General features: G+C 40.0%; 1 protein-coding gene across 2 annotated transcripts; it reads right to left on the reverse strand.

Annotated features, from left to right (window-relative positions):
* Positions 1–542: 542 nt before the first annotated feature.
* LOC121505666 (coiled-coil domain-containing protein 136-like) lies at positions 543–20,883 on the reverse strand. 2 transcript variants are annotated; one of them, XM_041781158.1, is made up of 10 exons: positions 20,800–20,883; positions 16,781–16,991; positions 11,832–12,113; positions 11,470–11,544; positions 10,948–11,241; positions 10,642–10,759; positions 8,256–8,448; positions 7,686–7,820; positions 4,466–4,580; positions 1,720–1,801 (listed from the first exon to the last, which is right to left on the reverse strand). In XM_041781158.1, the coding sequence occupies exons 2-9, from the start codon at positions 16,830–16,832 to the stop codon at positions 4,476–4,478; spliced, it is 1,254 nt and encodes a 417-aa protein (XP_041637092.1). In that variant the 5' UTR covers positions 16,833–16,991; positions 20,800–20,883; the 3' UTR covers positions 1,720–1,801; positions 4,466–4,475. The 2 variants fall into 2 exon arrangements, with proteins under 2 accessions (XP_041637093.1, XP_041637092.1); XM_041781159.1 differs by lacking the exon at positions 4,466–4,580 and having other exon boundaries at positions 543–1,801.
* Between the last annotated feature and the right edge of the window lie 470 nt (positions 20,884–21,353).

Genomic DNA, 21,353 nt, shown 5'->3' on the forward strand with positions numbered 1-21,353 from the left:
GTTACGAGCTTCAGCAGCTGAGATGGGAGAGACTCTGCAGACAACAACTGCTGGCCGGGTTCTTCACCAGTCAGAGCTTTATGGGAGAGTGGCAAAGAGAACGACACTGTTGAAGAAAACTCAGATTCAATCTGGACTAGAGTTCACCAAAAGGAATGTGGGAGACTCGATGGTCAAGTGGGAGAAAGTTCTTTGGTCGGATGAGACCAAAAAGGAACTTTTTGGCCATCAAACAAGCAGCCAAACACACCATCCCAACTGTGAAGCGTGGTGGTGGCAGCATCATGCAGTGGGGATGCTTCTCAGTAGCCGACCCTGGAAGGCTTTAAAGGTAGAGGGTAAAATGAACGCAGTAAATTATTTTACATTACACATTTTTATTTAATTGGCTTTACTTTATAGAAATCAAATCTCACTCATTTTGGAATCAAAGAGGTTTTTTTTGTAAAAAAAAAAAAAAAAAAAAAAAAAAAAAAGCCAAATCATATCAACCATGATTGATTTATAAAATCAGTAAAAGGTTAAAACATCCAAGAGGGTGAATAATTTTACAGGCTTGGCTTATTGGAGTTAATCTCACAACTTGACGTTAATGCTAGTAAGGCAGATCAGAATGTATATGGCATCTTGTTTCTCTCTTTAGCAAAATAAAATATTACTGATTTCTGATGCTTTTTTTTTTTAACAATTTTAACAAGTTAACAAGAGATTTTGAGTTCTCATACACCCTACTGTTTCCTGTCTCAAATATTTTTCTGAAGCTAATTTTACAACGTTCGTAAAATTGAGTGGTATTTTTCTATTGTTTCGGAAGTGAAGGAGCCGGATAATAAGACACTTAGTTTAACTTAATAACAGTAATCAAAGAGGGCAGGGCATGATAAAGAGCCAATTTTAGCACAACTCAAACCGCTCTCCTAACAACAGCAAGAGGAAATTAATAGAAAAATAAGCATATTTAACACTTAGTATTCTTTCTTTTCTTTCTATGCTGGTTTATATTTCTATTCTGACACATTTCTGTTAAACCTTAAACTACATACTCTACTACTTTAACACTGAATATACTTTTTACTCTGAATGTTACAATAAAGATCAAAAATATACATCAACTAATAAAATATGACATATCTGACATAGATTTGATTATAGCTTATTTAATCTGCAGCATTACAACGCTGCATTCATCCAAAAATATTATACAGTGTTTTTATAATCACATGGCTCTTAACGGCTGCATTTGGACTTTTGATATCTGAAGTAGCAGTTTGTAACTCAAGCTACTTTAAACGCAGGACTTGTAAAAGTCTGGTGTTTCTGCTGTTTTTGAAGTAAAGTGTTTTTTCCCTGGTAGCAGTAAACAGGTTCTTTATACAATAAAATGTTTAAAATGTTCTGTCTCTGGTTGTAAACTATGGAAACTTTAAACTACTGCAGAATGACAGCTTCGTGCTACATGGATGACTAAATCAATAAACCAGGCGACAGATCTACGCTACAACAACCTGCAGAAGGAGTTAAAGTCTGTCTAGACGACGCCATCTTTTCATTATCTTATTGCTTCCCCTCCATCACTCACTGGCGTCCGTGTCCTTCGGGTGAAAACGTCCTGCCGTGTCTTCCTGGCAACAAAGCAGACATCATGTATGAGAGCAGGACACTGGACACAATCCAACACTTCCCTGTGAGGTCACTTGCTGTGTCGTCCTCAGGCCCTGGTGAAGCTGGGGACCACCAGAACTGCAATCGCTGCCACAGCAACCGCTGCCACCACCATGTTCCAGCCTTCTGAGTCCGCCTGCTGAGAGGAGAGGAAGTGATGTCAGAAGAGTCGTATTTGAAATAAAAAAGAAGGGCTTTATCGATGTAAATCTGTCCAACAAGATAAACAACAAATATTCTCATCACACAGCATCAGCCAGGATACTAATACATTTATTTTTAAAAAAGGAGTGCAACACAATACAGCAGTACAACAAATGGTCATATGCCCAAATCATGCCTTAAATTTGTAAAAAATAATACTTGTGAAACAATAAATTTTAATATTCTGTTAAATCAAGGTATAAGCAGGGTCTGTGCAACTACCTTTAGATCAAATACAAGCCAAAGTTGCTTGGTGGCTCCAAATTCAAGTTTAGGCATCCCACAGGGTTCTATACTTGATCCTCATCTATTCTTAACTGATCACAGTATTTACAGGTCTCACAAAATATGGCCACATCTTTAAATAATTCTTCGCTGGACAAGGAAGTAGTCCATTTTGTTTAGTTTTTCATTCTCATCATCTGTTGGTCTTTCAGGTTAAAACATTAAAAAAATTAACAATTACATAAAAAATACATCACACACATTACAAATGACCTAAAAGGAGAAAAAGGACCAATCAACAGCCACAGAGTTACTCTAATGGCCAGTCAACAGTCAATGAGTCACTCTGAGGACCAATCAACAATCACAGAGTCACTCTGAGGACCAATCAACAGTCACAGAGTCACTCTGAGGACCAATCAACAGTCACAGAGTCACTCTGAGGACCAATCAACAGTCACAGAGTCACTCTGAGGACCAATCAACAGTCACAGAGTCACTCTGAGGACCAATCAACAGTCACAGAGTCACTCTGAGGGCCAATCAACAGTCACAGATTCACTCTGAGGACCAATCAACAGTCACAGAGTCACTCTGAGTCACAGAGTGACAGAGTGTCAGAAAAAAGAAAATCAAAAAATAGAACCTTTATCTAACAATCCCCTGAGCCCTGCTTGATGTCAAATATCCCCAAAATACCCAGCAATATCTCTCACTGCTTTACTGTAAGAAAGCTCACGGTGGTAAAAAAAAACTTCACCTCATATGCACACTGCAATAATAAATCAATCTTTTAACTAATACTTAAATCACTGCTGTAAAATGCCTCACCTCTCATACATATTTTTACTAATTATTTTATTTACTGTACCAATTACTAGTCTAATCAATTTACTGTACTCAGATGCTGTAAGTAATACTCTACTGTGGTAAAAGCCTCACCTTATATGCACATTTGCACTGATTAGCTATCTTTAATTATCTTATCTACCTCATGTAAATCTGCTCTGAATTTCAAAAATCCTGTCCTCATATGGTAGAGGTGTACCTAATTAAGTGGCAAGTGAGTGTATCATAACTGAAAATGTCTGAGTTGCACTGGAAAAGTACCCACTATTTCGAATTTAGCCTCTTTTATGCAGAACTTTGACTAAAATACTCCAGTTTTCATGTCAAATCTTCATTAGGGTGCCTCATTGAGTTGAAGTTCATGGAGTAAGTATTGAGTTATAACAGCGTGCGGGGAGGTTTGAGAGAGGGAGATTTTAGCAATGATGTCATGTTGGCAGAAAGTCAGTGAGGGGGGTCCCTCTACACTCCCTGAGCTTCAGTGATGACTGACAGCCTCCTGACCTCCACAGCACACACACCGAATGCCACAACCCTCCTGACTGAGTCACACAGGCCTCATCACTCCTCAAACCAGCACTACGGGAACCATTAAGCAACAAAAAACCTTCAAACTTAATGAGTACAACATGCCTCTGTTCCCCTGACCTCATTGTTTGGAAAGAAGCCAAAGAATGCATATGACAAAAATCTTAACATGAATGCAGAGTTACCCGAAATGACTTGGGAGATCTGAACTCTGCAGAGATCTTTTGCTCAACTGTAGTAGAATGTAATAGAGATGTCTTAATCATGGTTTCCTCTGTGAATACTGACACCCATCATTTTCAGTGTTTCAATAGAGTTGGTTGGTCTACTCAGCTTTGTAGTGTACTAAGACCTCCTGCAGGTGGCAGCGTAACCTGATAAAAGGAGCACAAAGGTGTTTTTTATTTTCTTTAGTCAAAAAAAGCCAAATGATACTGACTATGATTCAAAATCGCTATCAACTTCCAGTACAACTAAGCCCCGCCCATATCTACCTCCTCAAGCGATGCTAATTGGTCAGGTCTGCTTTCAGATCTGACCAATCATTCCAGGTTGGAGCTCTGCCTGATGACAGACAAGGAATCTGGCCGATCCATCTGCTTTGCAGGGTTAGGAGAAAGCTTTGGTTGAATTTGCAATGGATGCTGATAGTTGGCATTTTAAGGTCTTTCAAAAATCAGATTATCAATTGTTAAAAGGGGGAGGAAGAAATACATTTATCTAAAAAGTATGGAAATCTGTGATTGGTTAACATGCCACAGGGTATGTCAAATTAGTTAAAGGTGCAGAAATGTCCATGACTGTCAGCTGTTTCTGATTTTGCAATCAAAAAGTTATCAAAGCTGAAAATATTCTCAATTACCAACCAAGTGGAGGACTGAAAAAGGAAAAGAAACCAACATCCAAGCAAAAGACTTCTGTAAAAACAACTATAAAACCAATTCTAGGTGTTAAAAGAAGCAGAGGGTCTGATAAAGAAAGAAGGCCGTGGCCATACCTGGTCCCCTCTAGGACGCCAGCTCCTCCCACCAGCACCAAATCAAGGCCACTATAACAATCATTCCTATGAAGGGGATGGAGAGAACAGGGGGCTCACACGGACGAGTGCAGTTCTGGGGAAGAGACAAAAGGAAGGAGTGGAAGGAGGGGGAGATGGAGAGAGGGGAGTGTAGTGAGAGAAATAAAACCCTAAAATAATCAGAAGAATAAAGTCAGAACGTGTCGGGGAGAGGCGAGCAAACAGCAGGCAGTGAAGAAAAAGAAAGGAAGGCAGGCAGGCCGTGCATCATTAAGCATCAAATTTACGCTGAATTTGATTGAGTTTGTTGTGTTGAATCAAAGGGACGGGATCAGATAAACAGAAGACGATGCAGAAAGCGATGAGCTGAAGAGCAGGCGGGAAGAGGAGGACATCAGAGATCTTTACAGACAAGACGGAGAGATTTAACAGCAGTTTGGTCACGGCAGAGTCAAGATAAAAATATCCAGGTCTCGTCTTTTAAAGATCTCTGCCCACACTTTCAAGTACTACCTTTACCATCGACTTTAAGGCATTAGCAGCACTGGATTGTGGGTAACATTGATAAAAAGGTAACTGCAACTAATGAGTAAAGGAAGTAAAGATAAAATAGTGACCAGTAGAGGTCAGTGTGTCAGACTTATAGAAACTGAAAACATCAAGTTTAGTCTCAAGATTTGATATCTGAGGTCAAAGTCAACTTCTTAGTTTCCACTGAGTGCTGGGTGAAGACAGGAGGGTAGCAAGCAGGTCCAGAATCTAGTCTCAAGTTTTCACACTGAAGCCAGAATCAGAAAAGTGAAGTATCACATGCTGTAATGGTCTCTTTTTGATTCATGAGTCACAAGCCTTGAAGGCCAGATTTCAGTTCCTACATACAACCAGTCAGTAAAGTCTAAATCCAAGTGAATGTCTCTTGTCTCGTGAAGTCCCCAGCAAGTCCCCAGTCATGACCAGTTTCATAAGTTTAAGAAGTAGTTTAAAGTCAAGTCCAAAGTCAAGACTGAAGAAGTGCATGTGGTCTGAAACAGGTCATCCCTTATTGATTTTCAAGCGTTGGCAACCAAGTGACAAGTCAGTGTAAAATCAAGCATCGCTGATGCCTGATTAGATACCAAATAAACAGAAATAGAAATCCCAGACACCCACTATTGGATTATTTATTGTTTTAACCATTAAAAATTGCAGGTAAACTCCTCTTTACTGTCTAAATCTTACAAAAACACTGGCAAAATTCAATTTCAACACAATTTGTGATGGATTAAGTCCTCTTCTATATGCACCAGTCTTTAAAGCCTCTTTATTTTGTGACAGAGATTGCATCATTTTGATAACTTTAGTCCAGTGACAAGTCATAACAGTCAAGCTTGAACTTTATGTCAAGTCCCATTTGAAGTCTGGAGACAATAATTAGAAAAGGATGGGACTCATTTGGACAGAAGACTGGCCACATGGGCTGCCAAGGCAAAGATAAAGACAGTCTAAATGCTGGCTCAGACAGGAATTCAGACAGATTTTGGCCCGACTGTATTGTTGCAGCAAACCCCAAGCCCACATGTGTCGGTAACAGCAAACTGGATTGTAGTGTGACATAATCAACGACGTATACAAGACGGCCCATGACCACGACTCAACAAGATGAGAGAAAAAAATCATGAAACTGTCTAAATTAGCATGGCCAATTAGGCTTATTTTCTTTACGCCATTAAAGTCATACCTCAAGTTCTCTCTGACAGAGAGCAAGGCTATATTGTTTTTCATGTAAAATTTTTCTAGCAAAAAAAGGCTAACATTATATAGAGCCCTTCTGTTGTAGCTATGATTGACACTCTTTGGCCCGCCCCCTGACAACCTGTGAACTTGCACGCATTTGCAGAGACGGTGGTGAAGTCAGCATACAACAAGTGGTTCAGATCACCCTTGTAGTGTGATCAGACTGTGCAACGAAAGTCATGTCCTGTCTGTGCTGACATCCTGACATGGTGCCGTTATGAAAGACCCCCAAAAATTCTGCTGAGCTTCCTTCAGGTGTCAGGTCTCAGGAAAAAAAGGTAAAAAAAAAAAAAAAAAAAAAAACCTGAAAAGGTCAGCACCCAAAATGTCCTTTAAATCAGTGTATTAAGGCTTTAACGCACAACGGACGCGTTTCGACTTGTGGTCTTCTTCAGTGTCAGGAAAAAAGGTGTCAGGCAAAAAGGTGTCAAGTCTCAGGAAAAAAGGCGTCAGGCAAAAAGGCATAAGGTCTCATTAAAAAGGCATCAGGAAAAAAAAAAAGTCAGGAAAAAGACACCAGAAAAAAAGTGTCAGGAAAAAGGCATCAGGACTAAAACACAGAGACCTGACACCTTTTTTTCTGACACCTTTGACTCTGATGCCTTTCTTTTCCTGAGACCTGATGCCTTTTTTCTGATGCCTTTTTTTCTGACGGCTTTTTTCCTGAGACCTGATCCTTTTTCATATGACACCTGACCCCTAACTCCAAGACCTTAGGATGTCCTAAAATGTACACCGTACATTGGTGTGCAACTCAACTTCCAAGTCTGTCATTGTAGTCAATATATTTGGAGAGCAAAGAGATCAGAAATAAAGAATCTCAGTCTTCGAGTTCGGGGTAGACTGTAAAGAAGAATTCCTAATAATTGGGGATTGTCAATCAATCAAAGGGACCAGTACTGTCACTGTTTTCCCATCATTTTAATAAATAAACCTTCAAATTACCAAATCCTGAAGCACGGCAGAGGAAGTGGTAGGTTGGTCAGACGTCGAAGAGACAGATGACTGCTTTGACAAAAAACAAACTGCCCAGAAGCGACAGATGTTCAGAAGAAGCTCACATCACAACGCTCAGAGACCAGCCACATGACCAGAGCTGCAGAAACAGCAGACCAGAACTCAAAATGATGATGAACACCCAGAGTTTCCAACAAGCTATCAGCCCACATGCACACGGTACAGACGGACAGACTTCAGGAGGAAACCACAGACTGTAGTGTGTTTGCAGATTCTTTCAAGTGTTTATTACATTGTGAGTGGCATAGTAAATCTTTCTTGCACTTCTTGTTTCCCAAAGTTTTTGTCATTAATTGTGTTACTTCTGCAGCCAGAGCGCTAGTGTACCAACTTGAAGGTTTGAGCCAATGAAGCCGTTTTAAGCATGAGAACTGAAGTTCCAGAGTACCAGAGGACTTTGGCCTCTCACCTGTGACTTCTTGCCCACGAGTTTCTGGAGCTCCGCCTTGCAGCGCTGCAGCTCCTGCTCGAGCGCCGCCCGCTCCCGCTGGCTGGTGTCGTAGAGCTGCTGCAGCTCCACCAGCTCGCCTTTCAAACCGTCACACTGACAGAGAAAGAAAGATAGAAACATGGAAACATTAATTAACCATCGAACTGGCACTATACAAACAAAGACTGATGGATTGATGGCGTGTTCGGACAAAAAGCAGGGGAAGTTTTACCTAGACTTTCTTAAGATTCCCCAGAGAAACACTGCCAACATATTTCTATAATTTAGACAGTGTGTTGAAAATTGCCTGCAAGTCATGATGGAGTTATTCCTCTCCAATGCACCTGTCTTTCAAAACTGATGCAGTTTTCTCAAGGATTTAGGTCTTTTCAATGCTACAGATCATAAAAAAGGAGAATTTATTGCTTAAAAATCATGGTATTAAAATATTGAATGTTTTATTTGCAGATACTCCAGAAATACAGCCCAGTCTAAAATAGAAAAAGACCCTTCTGCTGGTTTTAGAGTGGAGTGTTCTCCCTCTCTCACCTCTCTCTGAACTTTCTGAGCCGTCTCCTCAGCCTCTCTCAGCTGCTCCTTCAGGATGCTCAGCTCCGAGCTAAAATCCTCCTGGACCACATCCTCAGGGCCAGACTGAGACAGCGTGATGTAAGAGTCCGTCTTCACCTGCTCAGGTTTACTGTCACCATCTCCTCTGACCGCCAGGTAGACGTCATCACACCTGTGCCAGAGAGGAGAGGAGGATCGTGTGTTTACTTGTAGTAGAATCTTAGATCTCTCATATGATTCTAGTAATAATAAGGGAAGTCCTACCACCCAATTCTGGATTGTTTCTTGTTTATAATCAGTGATAATTGCAGGCAAACTCCTGTCCTGTACACTGCATACATTTAATTAGATAGGACAGCTGAAGCTAGACAGGAAGTAAGAGGAGAGAGAGCGGGGGGAAGACATGCACCAAGCAGCTCCGGAAAATCCCTCCTGCAGCCAGTGCAGCATGGGCACCTTCTCTACCCACAGAGCTAAACCGGCGCCTGACTGCACAGAAACATTCCCAACATTTGTCATTAGTTTTGTACAGTTTAGACAGTGTATAGAAGTTAACCTGTCATTTTTAATGTATAACCAGTATTACCAACTTTCTACCACTCCAATAAAAAAACAAATGTAATATCATGAAATAAAGATTTTGAACTATACTAACTACATATATATATAGATATCTATATCTCTCTAGATATAGATATCTATAAAAATATATGTTTGTGTGTCTTTCTTTAATCCTATTTCTTGCTGACATTGTTCTTCTAGGTTTAACCTTTTTAATCAAAATGTAAATATACTACATTAATCTAGGAAATTAAAAGCCTCAGTATTGTAAAATAATGGAAAAGATATCTTTGATTTATAACCTTAATCTTGTAAAATTCCAACATTAATCTTGTTAATTCACTTTCTCAAACTCATTAATTTTCAACACAAATCTTGTATATTCCAGACTTTAACACCGTAAATTAATGACATTAATTTGGAAATTTACAACATTTATTTAATGAAGCAACAAGTTGATTTCAGTGATTTACAACAATAATTTAAAAAATTCAAAACTCTCATATTGTAAAATAATTATTTAAATTAATGATTTTTTAATTGACAACTGAATATTTAAACTTATGCCATTCTTATTTGACATTAATTCTTGACATGATACCGCTTTAATCTAGTTAATTTGCTACATTGCTACTATCTTTGATTTGTTGACTTCATCTTGTTCATTTCCATCATTAATCTTTGAAATTTACATCTCCAATCTCATTAATTTACAAAAAAAATCTTGCATATTCCAGACTTTAAGGTTGTAAATCAATGACATTAATTTGGAAATCTACAACAATTTTAATTTCATTGATTTCCAACATTAATCAATAAGATTCCCAACTTTTATACCGCAAATTTCTACCACTAATATTTTTAATAATGATAAACAAAATTGAATTTACAACTGTAATACAATAAATGGAATATTTTAATTTTATTTGTTCAATTGATCTTTTTGAAAATTCACAACTACTTTTTTGACACAAGTCCTTTAAATTATACCACTTTAATCTAGTTAATTTTCTACATTATTTCGGATATTAAATCCTGCAGGAAAGTAAACTTGGGGAAAATATATCTCTAATTTTTTACCTTAATCTTGTACATTTCCAACATAAATCACAAAAATGTCAAACTGACTTATTTACTGCAGAAACCTTGTAAATTAATGACTTTCATTTTAAATATTGTAAATAAATTATATTAATACTGTACTTTTCAATATAAATCTAATGAATTACATTTTTTAATCTTATTGATTAGCTACATTTATCATAAAAGCTCATGACTTTACAACAGTAAATTCAAGACATTCATATTTTTAAGTTTAATTCATTTAATGAATTTACTATTTTAATTTCAAAATTAATGACTGTGTATTGTAAACTTATGACATTTTTTAAATATTCAAACATTTAGCTCCTAAAGTTAATTTTTTTAAAATTAATTTATAATGATGGATGAATTCATATCTTTGGTTTTAAAAATTTCTGATTTTTTTTTTGTGGCCTACCTGTTTTTATTATTCATGACATTAATATCTTAATTTCGCTAGTGTAAATGAATAAATACATAAATCTAAATTTATTATTTGAAATAAACTTCCATCTAATGTATTAGCCCCTTTAATTTCCTAAACATATAACAGTATGAAAAACACAGCAACAAACTCATTCCTCTTATCAATTCTTAACTTTAATCTTCTACATTTAGAATGTTTATTTAACTTTATCTTTATTTTACTGACTTGTACAGATCATAGACAGGTGAGTTTTCAACATCAGTAGACTGATTGACAGCTGGTCCGTCCACTCACGTGTCTCGTTGCTGCTGCAGTTGCTCAACTTTGTTGCTCAGCTCTTTGTTTGTGTCGCTCAGAGATTGTTGTTGATCTTTCAGAGAGAGAAACTCCTCCGTCAGCTGACCCACGTCACCTGAACACAAACAAACAGACACAGGTAAACTTTATTAACAGAGACACAGGTAAACTTTATTAACAAACAGAGACACAGGTAAACTTTATTAACAGAGACACAGGTAAACTTTATTAACAGAGACACAGGTAAACTTTATTAACACAGAAACACCTCTGACAGGTGTCTGTCTGTGTCTGTGAACTCACCATGTGTGTGCGTGTTCTGGCTCTTCATGCTGATCTCGGCTCTCAGCGAGGTGATCTCCAGCTCGTACTCCTGCGTGTTGCCATGGAGACGCTGTAGCTCCGCCCTCAGCCTGCACAGCTCCTCCTGCAGGGAGGCGATGTCATTCTCGCGTTCCGCTGCCGCCTCCTCGGCCGCCTGCTGCAGCATCAGCACCTCCTCCTGAGCCGCGCGCAGCTCCTCCTGAGCCTCCTCCAGCTCGCTCTCCTTCTCCTCCTCAAGAGTGTCCATCTCCTCCTGCAGCGCCCTCAGCTGGGCTGGAGGGAGAAGACATGTAAGCATAATTATTTCAGCAAGAGTTTTCTACATTTGTTAAAAAACGTTCGAGAAAAAGGGTTTACTTTGCTCTTCATGACAAGAATTCTAAAAAGCTGAAAATTTTGTATCTTTCTTAAAAAGAGCGAAGACAAATTCAACAACATTCATCACAAAAAAGATAAATTTTTTTAGGAAAATAGCCAAATAGAATTTAAATAAGTGTGGACCTTGCAGTCTCTGGATCTGTCTGGTGAAACTCTCGGCCTGATGAGCGCTCGCCAAACGCTCGTCCTCCAGTAGACCTGAGACAAGAGAAAGGAGAAAGTTATCATTCTGATTTATTGAATATTTCTCACAAGTATTTCTGTCATTCATTTGAGAAAATATGAAATCTTTTGCTGCATAAATGCACAAATTTACTGTGAAAATCTGCAGCAGAACTAAATTTGTCAACAGATGGGGTTTGGTGAAATGGAAATATCCCCTTCCCTGTGCCACATGCAGTCCAGCCAAAGTTTAAAGTACTTAAATGCACTATGACTGTGTACTTTAGCATCATTATAGTAGTATGAGTAGTAAACCCACTGACCCTGCAGCTCCAGGAAGCTCTCCTCATGTTTCTGAGAAACCTCTCTGGTCTCCTCCAGCTCCAGCAGCAGCTGTAACACCTGAGCTCTCAGCTCCTCCAGCTCCTCCTCTTCATCCTTCTCTCCTCCTCCTCCTGGCTCTCCCTCTTCCTTCTCCTCCTTCACCTCCTTCTCCTCTCCGTCTCCCATCGTCTCCTCCTTCTCCTCCAAAGACTCCCTTTCTTTGGCTGTCAGAGTTTCTCCTAACATGATGGGTTTGTCCTCCTTCAGCTCACACAACTCATCTGAACAGAGACAGAGGAAGAAATCAGCTGGTTTAATGTCATATTCATTAAACATCTACTGTATAACTCTATGAGCTATAATTAAACCCAGCATCAGCTAATAAATCCATGAGATCACTAGTAAATCTGATTTTAATTGTGGATATTTGGGACAGTTTGAGGAACATTTGTACAGTGGCCCTGTAGGCTCAAAACAGAGTGGGGAAAGACACTAAAAAACACTTACCAAAGTCAGCAGACTTCTAGGAAAAATTTAAGTTTGTCTGGGCCTGAAGAAGGCTGCTTTGGCTCCACCTTGTGGTCATCAGTAAGAATACCAGATCTAACCTTTCAAAGGGATGACAACTTACACCATTACCTAAATATTAAAGTAAAATAAGCTAGATTTGCTGGCATGATCTATCACCAGACTTACCAGGCATGACTAAAAATTTTACTTTGGATACGTCTTTCTACAGCCACAATTCCCAAAAAGTTGGGGCGCTGTGTAAATAAAAACAGAATGCACCGATGATCAAATCTCGTAAACCCCAAAATTATTCACCTTAAAATATAAACAACATATCAGATGTTGAAACTGAGACATTTTACCATTTCATGAAGCTCATTTTGATTTTTTTCTCAAAAAGTAGGGACAGGGCCATGTTTACCACTGTGTAGCGTCCCCTCTTCTCTTAAGAACAGTCTGTAAATATCTGGGAAGTGAGGAGACCAGGTATTAGAGTTTCAGTAGAGGGATGTTGTCCCATTCTTGTATGATGTAGGATTCTAGCTGCTCAACACTCCATCTTTGCTGGATTTTTCCTTTTATGATGCTCTAAATCAGTGGTTTTCAACTGGTCTAGCCTCAGGACCCACCAAAATCTTTGATGGCAAATCCCAAATTTCCACAAATTTTCAACAATGCCGGTTTAAATAAATAAAATTTTTGTACTTAGGATCTTGGATAGAACAGAATTTATGACAGGAACAATAGACAGGATGAAACTCACATGTTTTATACCCCCTCTCCCCATTATAACATTAAAATGTAGCCAATTTTCCAGAGAAACTACTTCATTAACATGGTAAAAGCATCTCCGTTTTTGAAAGACAAGGAGTATTAAGTTGAAAATCGGCACATTCTGTTTAGATTTTTAATCACCTCAACTTTTTTGGAATCGGGGGTGTATATTTTCAATATATTTCAGCCAGTAAGAATCCATCTTTTGCAAACTTAGATTGTTTTGTCTAGTTTTCACAGTAATGATTTTAAACCCAGACAGTCGGTGCTCCTCCTAATCTTTAACTCTTGACATTTTATTTATTTTGACAATGATTTCAGTCTATTCTGATGATCTGAGTCACAGTGATGAAGATAATGAGGGGAAAATGTCACAAAAATGTCAGACAGATTTCTGTTAAAGGTGGCGGTTATGATAACACGGTGATTTTGGTACTCATGATATAAATTAGGATGTTTAATTCAAACAGTTTTGTTGTTTTAAGGTCAGCCTGAATGAACTGATGAGACCTGTCCTCCTGCTGTCCACCTTCATCATGTTTGTCGTCATGGCTGCAGCTAAAAATAGACCTGCCCTCTTCTCCTCCATCTCATCCTCAGCCTCATCATCTTCATATCTCCCCTCTTTGTCTACTGCTTCCTCCATGAGCAGCTAAACAGAGTAGGATTTTGAAATGTTGGATACTTTTTGATACCATATTTTTTAAAGTAGAACAATCAACAACATCGTTTTTTAATCACACGTCATCAGTCATATTTTTAACCAAAACAAAGAGAGCCCACAATCGAAATTGTACAAATTCATGATCAATATTTGGACAACAGGGAAGAGCTGGAGAGGGGCAAAGCAAACTCTTGTTCTTTTCGAGCTTATCCCTCTACTCCAAATGTTGGAAATGTATTTGTGCAATTTAAACAGCATGTAGAAGCTTCTCTGCAACACACCACATTTACCATGTCGTTTTGGCATGCCACTCAGGATGGGAATCTGAAATATCATGCTGTAAAGTAACTATTCCAGTTTACTTCCAAATAAGTTTTATTTTTATGTTTTTAATGAGCAGTGAAACTTATCTAAAGTCATTTTTAACGCCTTTAGACTGAAGACAGTTTGAAACTTGCAACTGCTCGTGCAGTGGCTCTGCAACGTTTTACAAGCAGAACAACTCACACCTCTGTGACCTGATGAGACAAGGCTTCATCTCTACAGCAACTACTTTAGTTATTGCACAATAAATCTCTCTCTACACCAGGGACAGTACTGCTCATTTACTGCTTTAATTATTTTTGCTGTCATAAAAATGGATGAGTATATTTCACATTCATCTTGGAAAAGGACTTGGAGCTAGCTGGAGTATCAAACTCATACCAAGGCTGGTCGGAAGAAGTGCAAAAAAATCTACTCTGCAAACAAACGCTTTCAATGTGGCTTTTTGCTCCTGTTTAGATAAAGAAGTGTGGCCCAGGTCTTGTAAACCTGCCACTTTGGTTAAGCTACACCTGAGCGGATTGCTACACCGGCTGCAGCCATTGCATATACCGGCTTACGGTGCAACTAAACGCCACCCGTAACTAACGCAAACCCGCAATTTCCATATAGGATGACTGCGGCGCGCACCGAAGTGCCACGGGTTTGGTCCGACCGAAGGCAAGCGACCTCGCCCACTGGAAGTGAGCCTAGAGCGCTGTGCAGCGTCGCACAGCTCTGGTCAGCAGAAAGAGATCACAGGAGAACTGCAAGTTCACACAGGAATAGTATGTCAACAGTGGACTATATTACCTTTTGGGGTTAATTTATCATCCTTTCCGGTAGAAGTCCATGATATTATTGCTTCCGCCATTGGGTGAGTACATTAGGAAGTTATAAGGTTAATGTTTGCTTAAAGGATCTGTGGTTTTATGTAAACTTCTTTGGCTAAATATCCCCAAAAGTTAACTTTTCCTTGTCAATGGCGCCGTTGTAGCTCTGTGACCCACTGACCTCTCAGTGACCCTTTGCTCTCGCTGCAGGATAAGACGTAATGTTGATACAGTGATGATTTCAGGAGTCTGTGCATTGTGTTGTATTTTGAAAGAACTGGATATTCTATGCTTGTGACTTCCTCTTCTGGAGCTTTCTGATCGACGCGGTTTGGCAGCAGCCGGAGATGAAAATATACCTGCAGCATATCTCGAACAAAGTGGAGGGAAGTGTCATCCAGGCACCCACTGCTGAGCGCCAGCTGTGGAAATGCTCTGATAGACTAGAGAGCGAGTGATTTGCTCCGTACGATTCGCCAGCTGTTCACGGTGCGTTCATTGTATGTGGAAATCAGAGGGAACTCATGCAGAAGCCGGTCGGCATCTCAGTGCTTTGCCCTTCATTTGTTAAAGAAACATGGTCCTGTTCTGATAAGACTGCTACTGTGCCATAGTTGAGTTTATCGCTACATTGCTATCGCTGCTTACAGCTTCCAGTTCAACTAAACCCCGCCCATGGCTACTGCCTCGTTCTCCTCAAATGATGCTGATTGGTCAGATCCGGGACAATAATTTCAGCCGGGAGCTTTTAGAGATGGATCTGCCCGATGACAGACAATTCATCGGTTTTGCAAGGCTAGAAAACTCATAACATTTGTAGCACATACGGGTGCATGCGAGTGATTCATTACTAAATCCCCCTTGTCATCACCATTGTAGCGGGCAGCACCATTTCAAGGCATAGATTTAGCTCCTCCAGCCTTCAGTTCGCTCATCTATAGCTCATATAGTGCCAAGCATGCTGCTTATGCATGCAGCTGATGTAATAGATAGGGGTGTTTACAGTTTGTATAGCCGGTTAAACGAGATTTCCATCACCCATGTCACATGGGAAACCAGCTAGCAGGCAGCATCATCAGGCAGCTTGATTTGAGCAGCAACGGCCCAGTTCAGAGAGCTGCCACGTCCTTAAACTGCCTTGTCAGGTCTCAAAATCTATGGTCTGAACTGGGTGTGAGCAGCTCAAACATGACTGTGGTACAGCAACAGAGCGGCAGCTTTTCATGGCAGTGATAAAAAAAGTGGAGACTGTAACAGTGGTGCCATCATAGCAAGACCCTTCCTGTTACAATAATTACACTTTAGAATTTCTCTGATTTAAAACTGTTGGAAATATTTGAGGAAAAGTATAAATAACAAAGGAATAGTCCTTTTTGGATATTTTGGTGCAAAAATGCTGCATATCGTTGCTTATAAACAGGTTTTTTAACATGAAATGCGCCTTCGTCTCTCACTGTATTTTCACCATCTACCTAAGGTACATAACAGAATATTAGAATAAGATTTGAGCTTCCTACCCTGAACGTGGCATCACTGGAATATGGCCACTGTGGGAGCATGGTCTATTTTTGGAGTTTGGTTTATCACTGTGATTTCTGCTCCTATCTCCTAATCATTATTCATTCGCTACAGTAACTTTGCATTTACTTCCTGTTTTTCAGAAGCTTTATCTAGACAGGAAAGTTTTAGCTCCTTTGTTAAACCCTTACACCAGTTTCCTGCAAAGCCTTTTCAAATTAAAAGCCTCCCATGCAGCATCTTGATCGCAGAATGCTCACTAAGCATGCTCCCAATAAAACTATAAATTATTCAAACACACGAGCCTCTATTAGAAACACTAAAGCAAATAAAAACACAGACTGACCAGACGAGTCGAGGACCTCCTCTATGAGGGGGGGCAGGCGAAGTCCGTCCATGTTGCAGCTGATGCAGGAGAGACGCTGCTGCAGAGCGAGACTGAGGATCACAGCTCCACACAGACGGCTGAGGAGGAGGCGGACGCAGCCCAGGGAGGGTCCTCACGCGCCGGGTAGGCTAAGCCGCTGCAGCCCCTTCATCCTGGAGCTCAGAGATGACTGGAGATGGGAGGAGGGGGGAGGAGGAGGAGGAAGATGTCAGAGAGAGAACTGCGACACACCACAGCTCCACCAATACTGCATCATACAACTCCATACCGCACTGATACATACAGGAGATTCACGCTGACTGCTCTTAATTTAAGAACTCTTCCAATTTACTTCCATCTAAGTTTGTTTTTTAAGGATTAATTTTTTCTAACAGCTGTGTTTAACATATCTCTAATGTTCTGTTACTGAATTCATGGATGTATCTGCACAAAGCCACTCAAACTCTCTCCTAGACAAGGAAAAATAAGTTGCAAAACTTACATCCTGATCATCTGATTGCATTACTTACCATGTCTGTAACATTATACTAGAATACCCATGGTCCTTTGCTGCTGCTGTTTGAGGTTCTGATGCCTAATACTTACAAGAAGTGCTGAAGATTTTAAAACTCCCTTATTATATAAGACAGGTGCCTCATAGAGGAATGAATAGCCTACATCAACATTTGCAAAAAAACACCCTGAGTTGCAAATTTCTGTGTGATTCAATAGTGTGCGTCAGTTTTTCTGCATTTTTTGCATAATTAACATAAATATTATCTGATATCGTCTGTCTAACATTCTATTTTTGTTGCTGTGATATCAAATAGTTTAAAATATTGTTCAGTTTTTACAAGAAACATATGCAAGTTAAAATTTTGATATTATAGTAGCACTAGTTTGCAGCAGAAAAGCACATTTTTACTAGCTGTGAGTAAAACTTGTAGCTGAGCAGAACACGCGTCCTCCCTCCTGATTGGCCAGCTGGTCAAAGCTGACAATGTCATCCACCAATCAGTAAGCCAGATCCTCCACTCATAAACATAGGAATTATGAGTTCAGGCCCATAAAATCCACTGAAATGACAGCAGATGACATCAAGGTGGAATCAAAGGCATTTGTGTTTTGCCTACATGTCCCAGAAGGCTTTGCAGCCCCAGCCTAGCCCTGCAGCTTTTTTCAGCTGTTTACTCCAGAATAAATATGTAAGAATTTACAGCCAGACACACTTTATTAATTGTCTCGTTGTCCTTCACATCCTCTGACTTCATACTTTAACATCCTCGTCTCTGATTGGTGTTAAAGGTGAAGACAAGAAGGTGAGACTTTCTCTCTTTGGTGACAACAACTACATCACTGACAGCACTGATATAAAAAAAATATAAATATGCTGAGCACACTGTACACACCATACACCCAACTGATTAAAAGATAGAAGCCTAAAAATTGACCTGATTGAACTAAAAATTAAAAAAGCATAGTTCACAATAAAAGTCCTGCTGACAGCCTGTAGGTACTACACTTCATACCAGACATACTGAGGAGAAAGACAGAGCTTTGCAAGAGGTTGGGGGAAGCAGAACTAGCACTAGCACTCAACCGCCAGACTAGGTTGATGCTCTACCTCCCCCTTCTACCTACCCTAGCATAACTCATAATTACACGTTTAACAGATCTGGGCTTAGTAAGAAGGTGGGGGAGGCAGAGCTAGGGCTAGAACTCACCTCCACTAGACTAGGCTGGTACTCTAGCAATCACTCTGGCCAGACTAGAATGATGCTCTACCTCCCTCTTCTACCTACCCTTGCCCTACTTACAATTACATTTTCACCAGACCCAGTCTTAGCAAGACAGTGTGGGGGACAGACCTAGGGTGAGGAACCCCGACTAGGGCTGGCACTCACCCCTGCTGGACTAGGCTGACACTCTACCTCCCCCTTCTACCTACCTTAGCACAACTTACAATTACACTTTCAAAAGACTCAGACTTAGCAAGAAGGTGGGGAAGTCAGAGCAAGGGTGTAGTGCCCTGACTTGGGCTAGCACTCACACTAGCCTGATGCTCTACATCCTCTTCTGACCTACCCTAACACGACTACAACCACTACAACAAGAAGACCGCTATTACTATCAGCCATATGACACGTGAAACTGCAAAAGGTACTCAAGAAAAGTCTTTCCCTTCCCAAGCACTCTGTGTAGGAGCTTCCCCAGATGAATATGAAATACATTCAAGCAATAGATACATGAAACTCTATCTGGTGTGTTTGGTTAAAAATCCAAGATGGTGAAAGATAAAATAGTTTTCCTTAATTTCAAACTGAAGTCTTGCTGGGTGCTGCCACTAATGGTGGGAAAGTGTACTGCAATCATGAGCAAGTAATACATTTAGGGCCTGTGTTTACAGATCACATTTTATGAATGATGGTGCCCAGAACCCACATGTCTAGCTGCTTCCCACCAACGCTTATAGTAGGGATGCACTGATGCTTAACAGGGCTGAACGAGATATCAACCACTATGGTGATGCACAATAGTCACATTGCAAAGATACATGTTTTTAGTCACAGCACACGAGTTTCTGTGACTAACCTGCATGTAAGTCTGCCTGAAATCCCCATCAGAAGCCCGACTGTTTCCTAAAGGTATATTCAGGCTACCACCACAGACAGGCTACACTAATATGATGCCCTAGGCAGACTCTTAACTACAGGAGGCCAATGTTAAATGAGTGGATTCCTGCTAACAGCAGCACCCCAGCCCGATGATTGTGATCCGCTAAAGGTACAGGTGTGCAGATTGTTTACCTAACAGCTCTATTCTGCACAGTAGTGTGTCATTTAATCATATGTTACACACATTGGGCTAGTCTGGTTGACAAAATGTAACTTGGAGCATTGTAGCGCCACATTATGTAATAACGCCGCATTACGTAAGCCACTAAGCAGTTACGGTTAGGGCAAGGTAGTAGGGTATACCCTGGAGCCCACCTTAAGTCCTCGGGTTAAGGTTAGGTGTTTAGTCTAGAGCCCTGAAGGGGGGTTAAGTTTAGGCATAAGTCACTAAGCGGTTAGAGTTAGGGCAAGGTAGTGGGGTATACCTGTTTTAAGTAGCATCTTTTGCTTTTTCAAAAAATATCACCATAAAAATATAAAAATACAAAAATGAAATGTTAAAGAATCCTGTCTTAGCTTTTGTGGCAGATCTAGAACTCAAAATTGCACGGTAAAAATGACACAGTTTCTCCCCAACCATTGTTGTTGACAAAGCTGATGTCAAGCCCCGCCCCTTCAAGTAACCTGTTTGACTGAAAGTTCCTGTGTGGAGTTCTTATCTGTTATAAAACTGTTAAATTATGACCTATGCCTCTTTATGGTCTAGTATTTTACATTTCTACTTGTCTTTGGGATTAATAAGGTTCAGTTGTGTCTTGATTTATGTTATTTTTATGTGCATGCAATTGTTCTCTATTTTCCAGTCTTTTCAGTTGCAAATGGGACATTTAAAATAAAAAATACTAGGTTTAATGAGGAAACACAGCTTCAACATTCTTAGGATAAAAATCAAGAGATACAGAGTGCTCTCCTTTGCCCACAGGGTGGCGCCAAAATCAACACAACCCTGAAGATCCTCAGTAGCTTTAAGAAGAGAATCTGCACAGTAACCTGAACTGAGCTGCCTTAGTTTAAAATCAAGACTGCATTTATTAGAGTGAAGTAGAAATACATAGTAGCAGAATATTAAGCCCCTATAAATAGTTGAATGAATGTATCAAGCTATTTTAAGCACTGCTGTGTAACAATCAACTGATATCAGTCTCTGCAGCTCTGACTTCTCTCCCTCTGAATGACCTTCCTTTGTTTTTGTCCTCTCATAGTAAATCATTTATAATCTCCCTGTTTCTCTTTCATTTCTCTGCTGCAGACATTAAACACAAACCACCTCATCACATAAAATCACGCTCCACAGATACATGCAGAGAAGAATACAGTAAATACCTGGTGTAGAGATGCAGACGGCGCAGCTTAGTCTGCTGCAGCTCTGTTTCCTCTTTATGGCTCCACAGAGCACATACCTCCTCCTCCTCCTCCTCCTGTTGTCCTATATTTCCTCCTCAGCATCAGCTCGGCTCGCAGTGTGATGCAGAGCGACGTCACTACATGCTACACACACACACACACACAGATACACAGACCATGAGGGGAATACACAATAAGGCTGCATGACGTGATTTAGTAACCGTTTCATGACTCAAGGACAGGTGTGTCTTCACCCAGAACAGATGACAGCAATGCTGCAACAAGGATCTCTGACCAATCTCATTAAAAAATCTATTTAGTCTGATTAATCATGTCTAATGAACATTTGTTGGGCTTGCAGTGTCAGAATACTGAGCAACAGTTTCCTCCAACAGTTGCTGCATACATTGTAGGGTTGTGATGCCACCAGAATTTTAAATTTAGACAGAGTTCTAGTAAAAATCACACACTATTCATCCATGCTAGACAGCACAGGAACCAAACAGACGTCAGAGACACATAATATTATATAT

The sequence above is a fragment of the Cheilinus undulatus genome, linkage group 23, assembly GCF_018320785.1.
Source record: "Cheilinus undulatus linkage group 23, ASM1832078v1, whole genome shotgun sequence".
Classification (NCBI taxonomy): Eukaryota; Metazoa; Chordata; class Actinopteri; order Labriformes; family Labridae; genus Cheilinus; species Cheilinus undulatus.

Bases quoted from the DNA above. Each gene is read 5' to 3' on its own strand.
- LOC121505666 (XM_041781158.1), bottom strand. From the start codon at position 16,832: ATGGACGGACTTCGCCTGCCCCCCCTCATAGAGGAGGTCCTCGACTCG. The intron at 12,114-16,780 runs GTCAGTCTGTGT...GTCTCTGTTCAG, and splicing joins GGAGGTCCTCGACTCGTCTG to ATGAGTTGTGTGAGCTGAAG. The intron at 8,449-10,641 runs GTGAGTGGACGG...TCTCTGGCACAG, and splicing joins CTGCAGCAGCAACGAGACAC to GTGTGATGACGTCTACCTGG.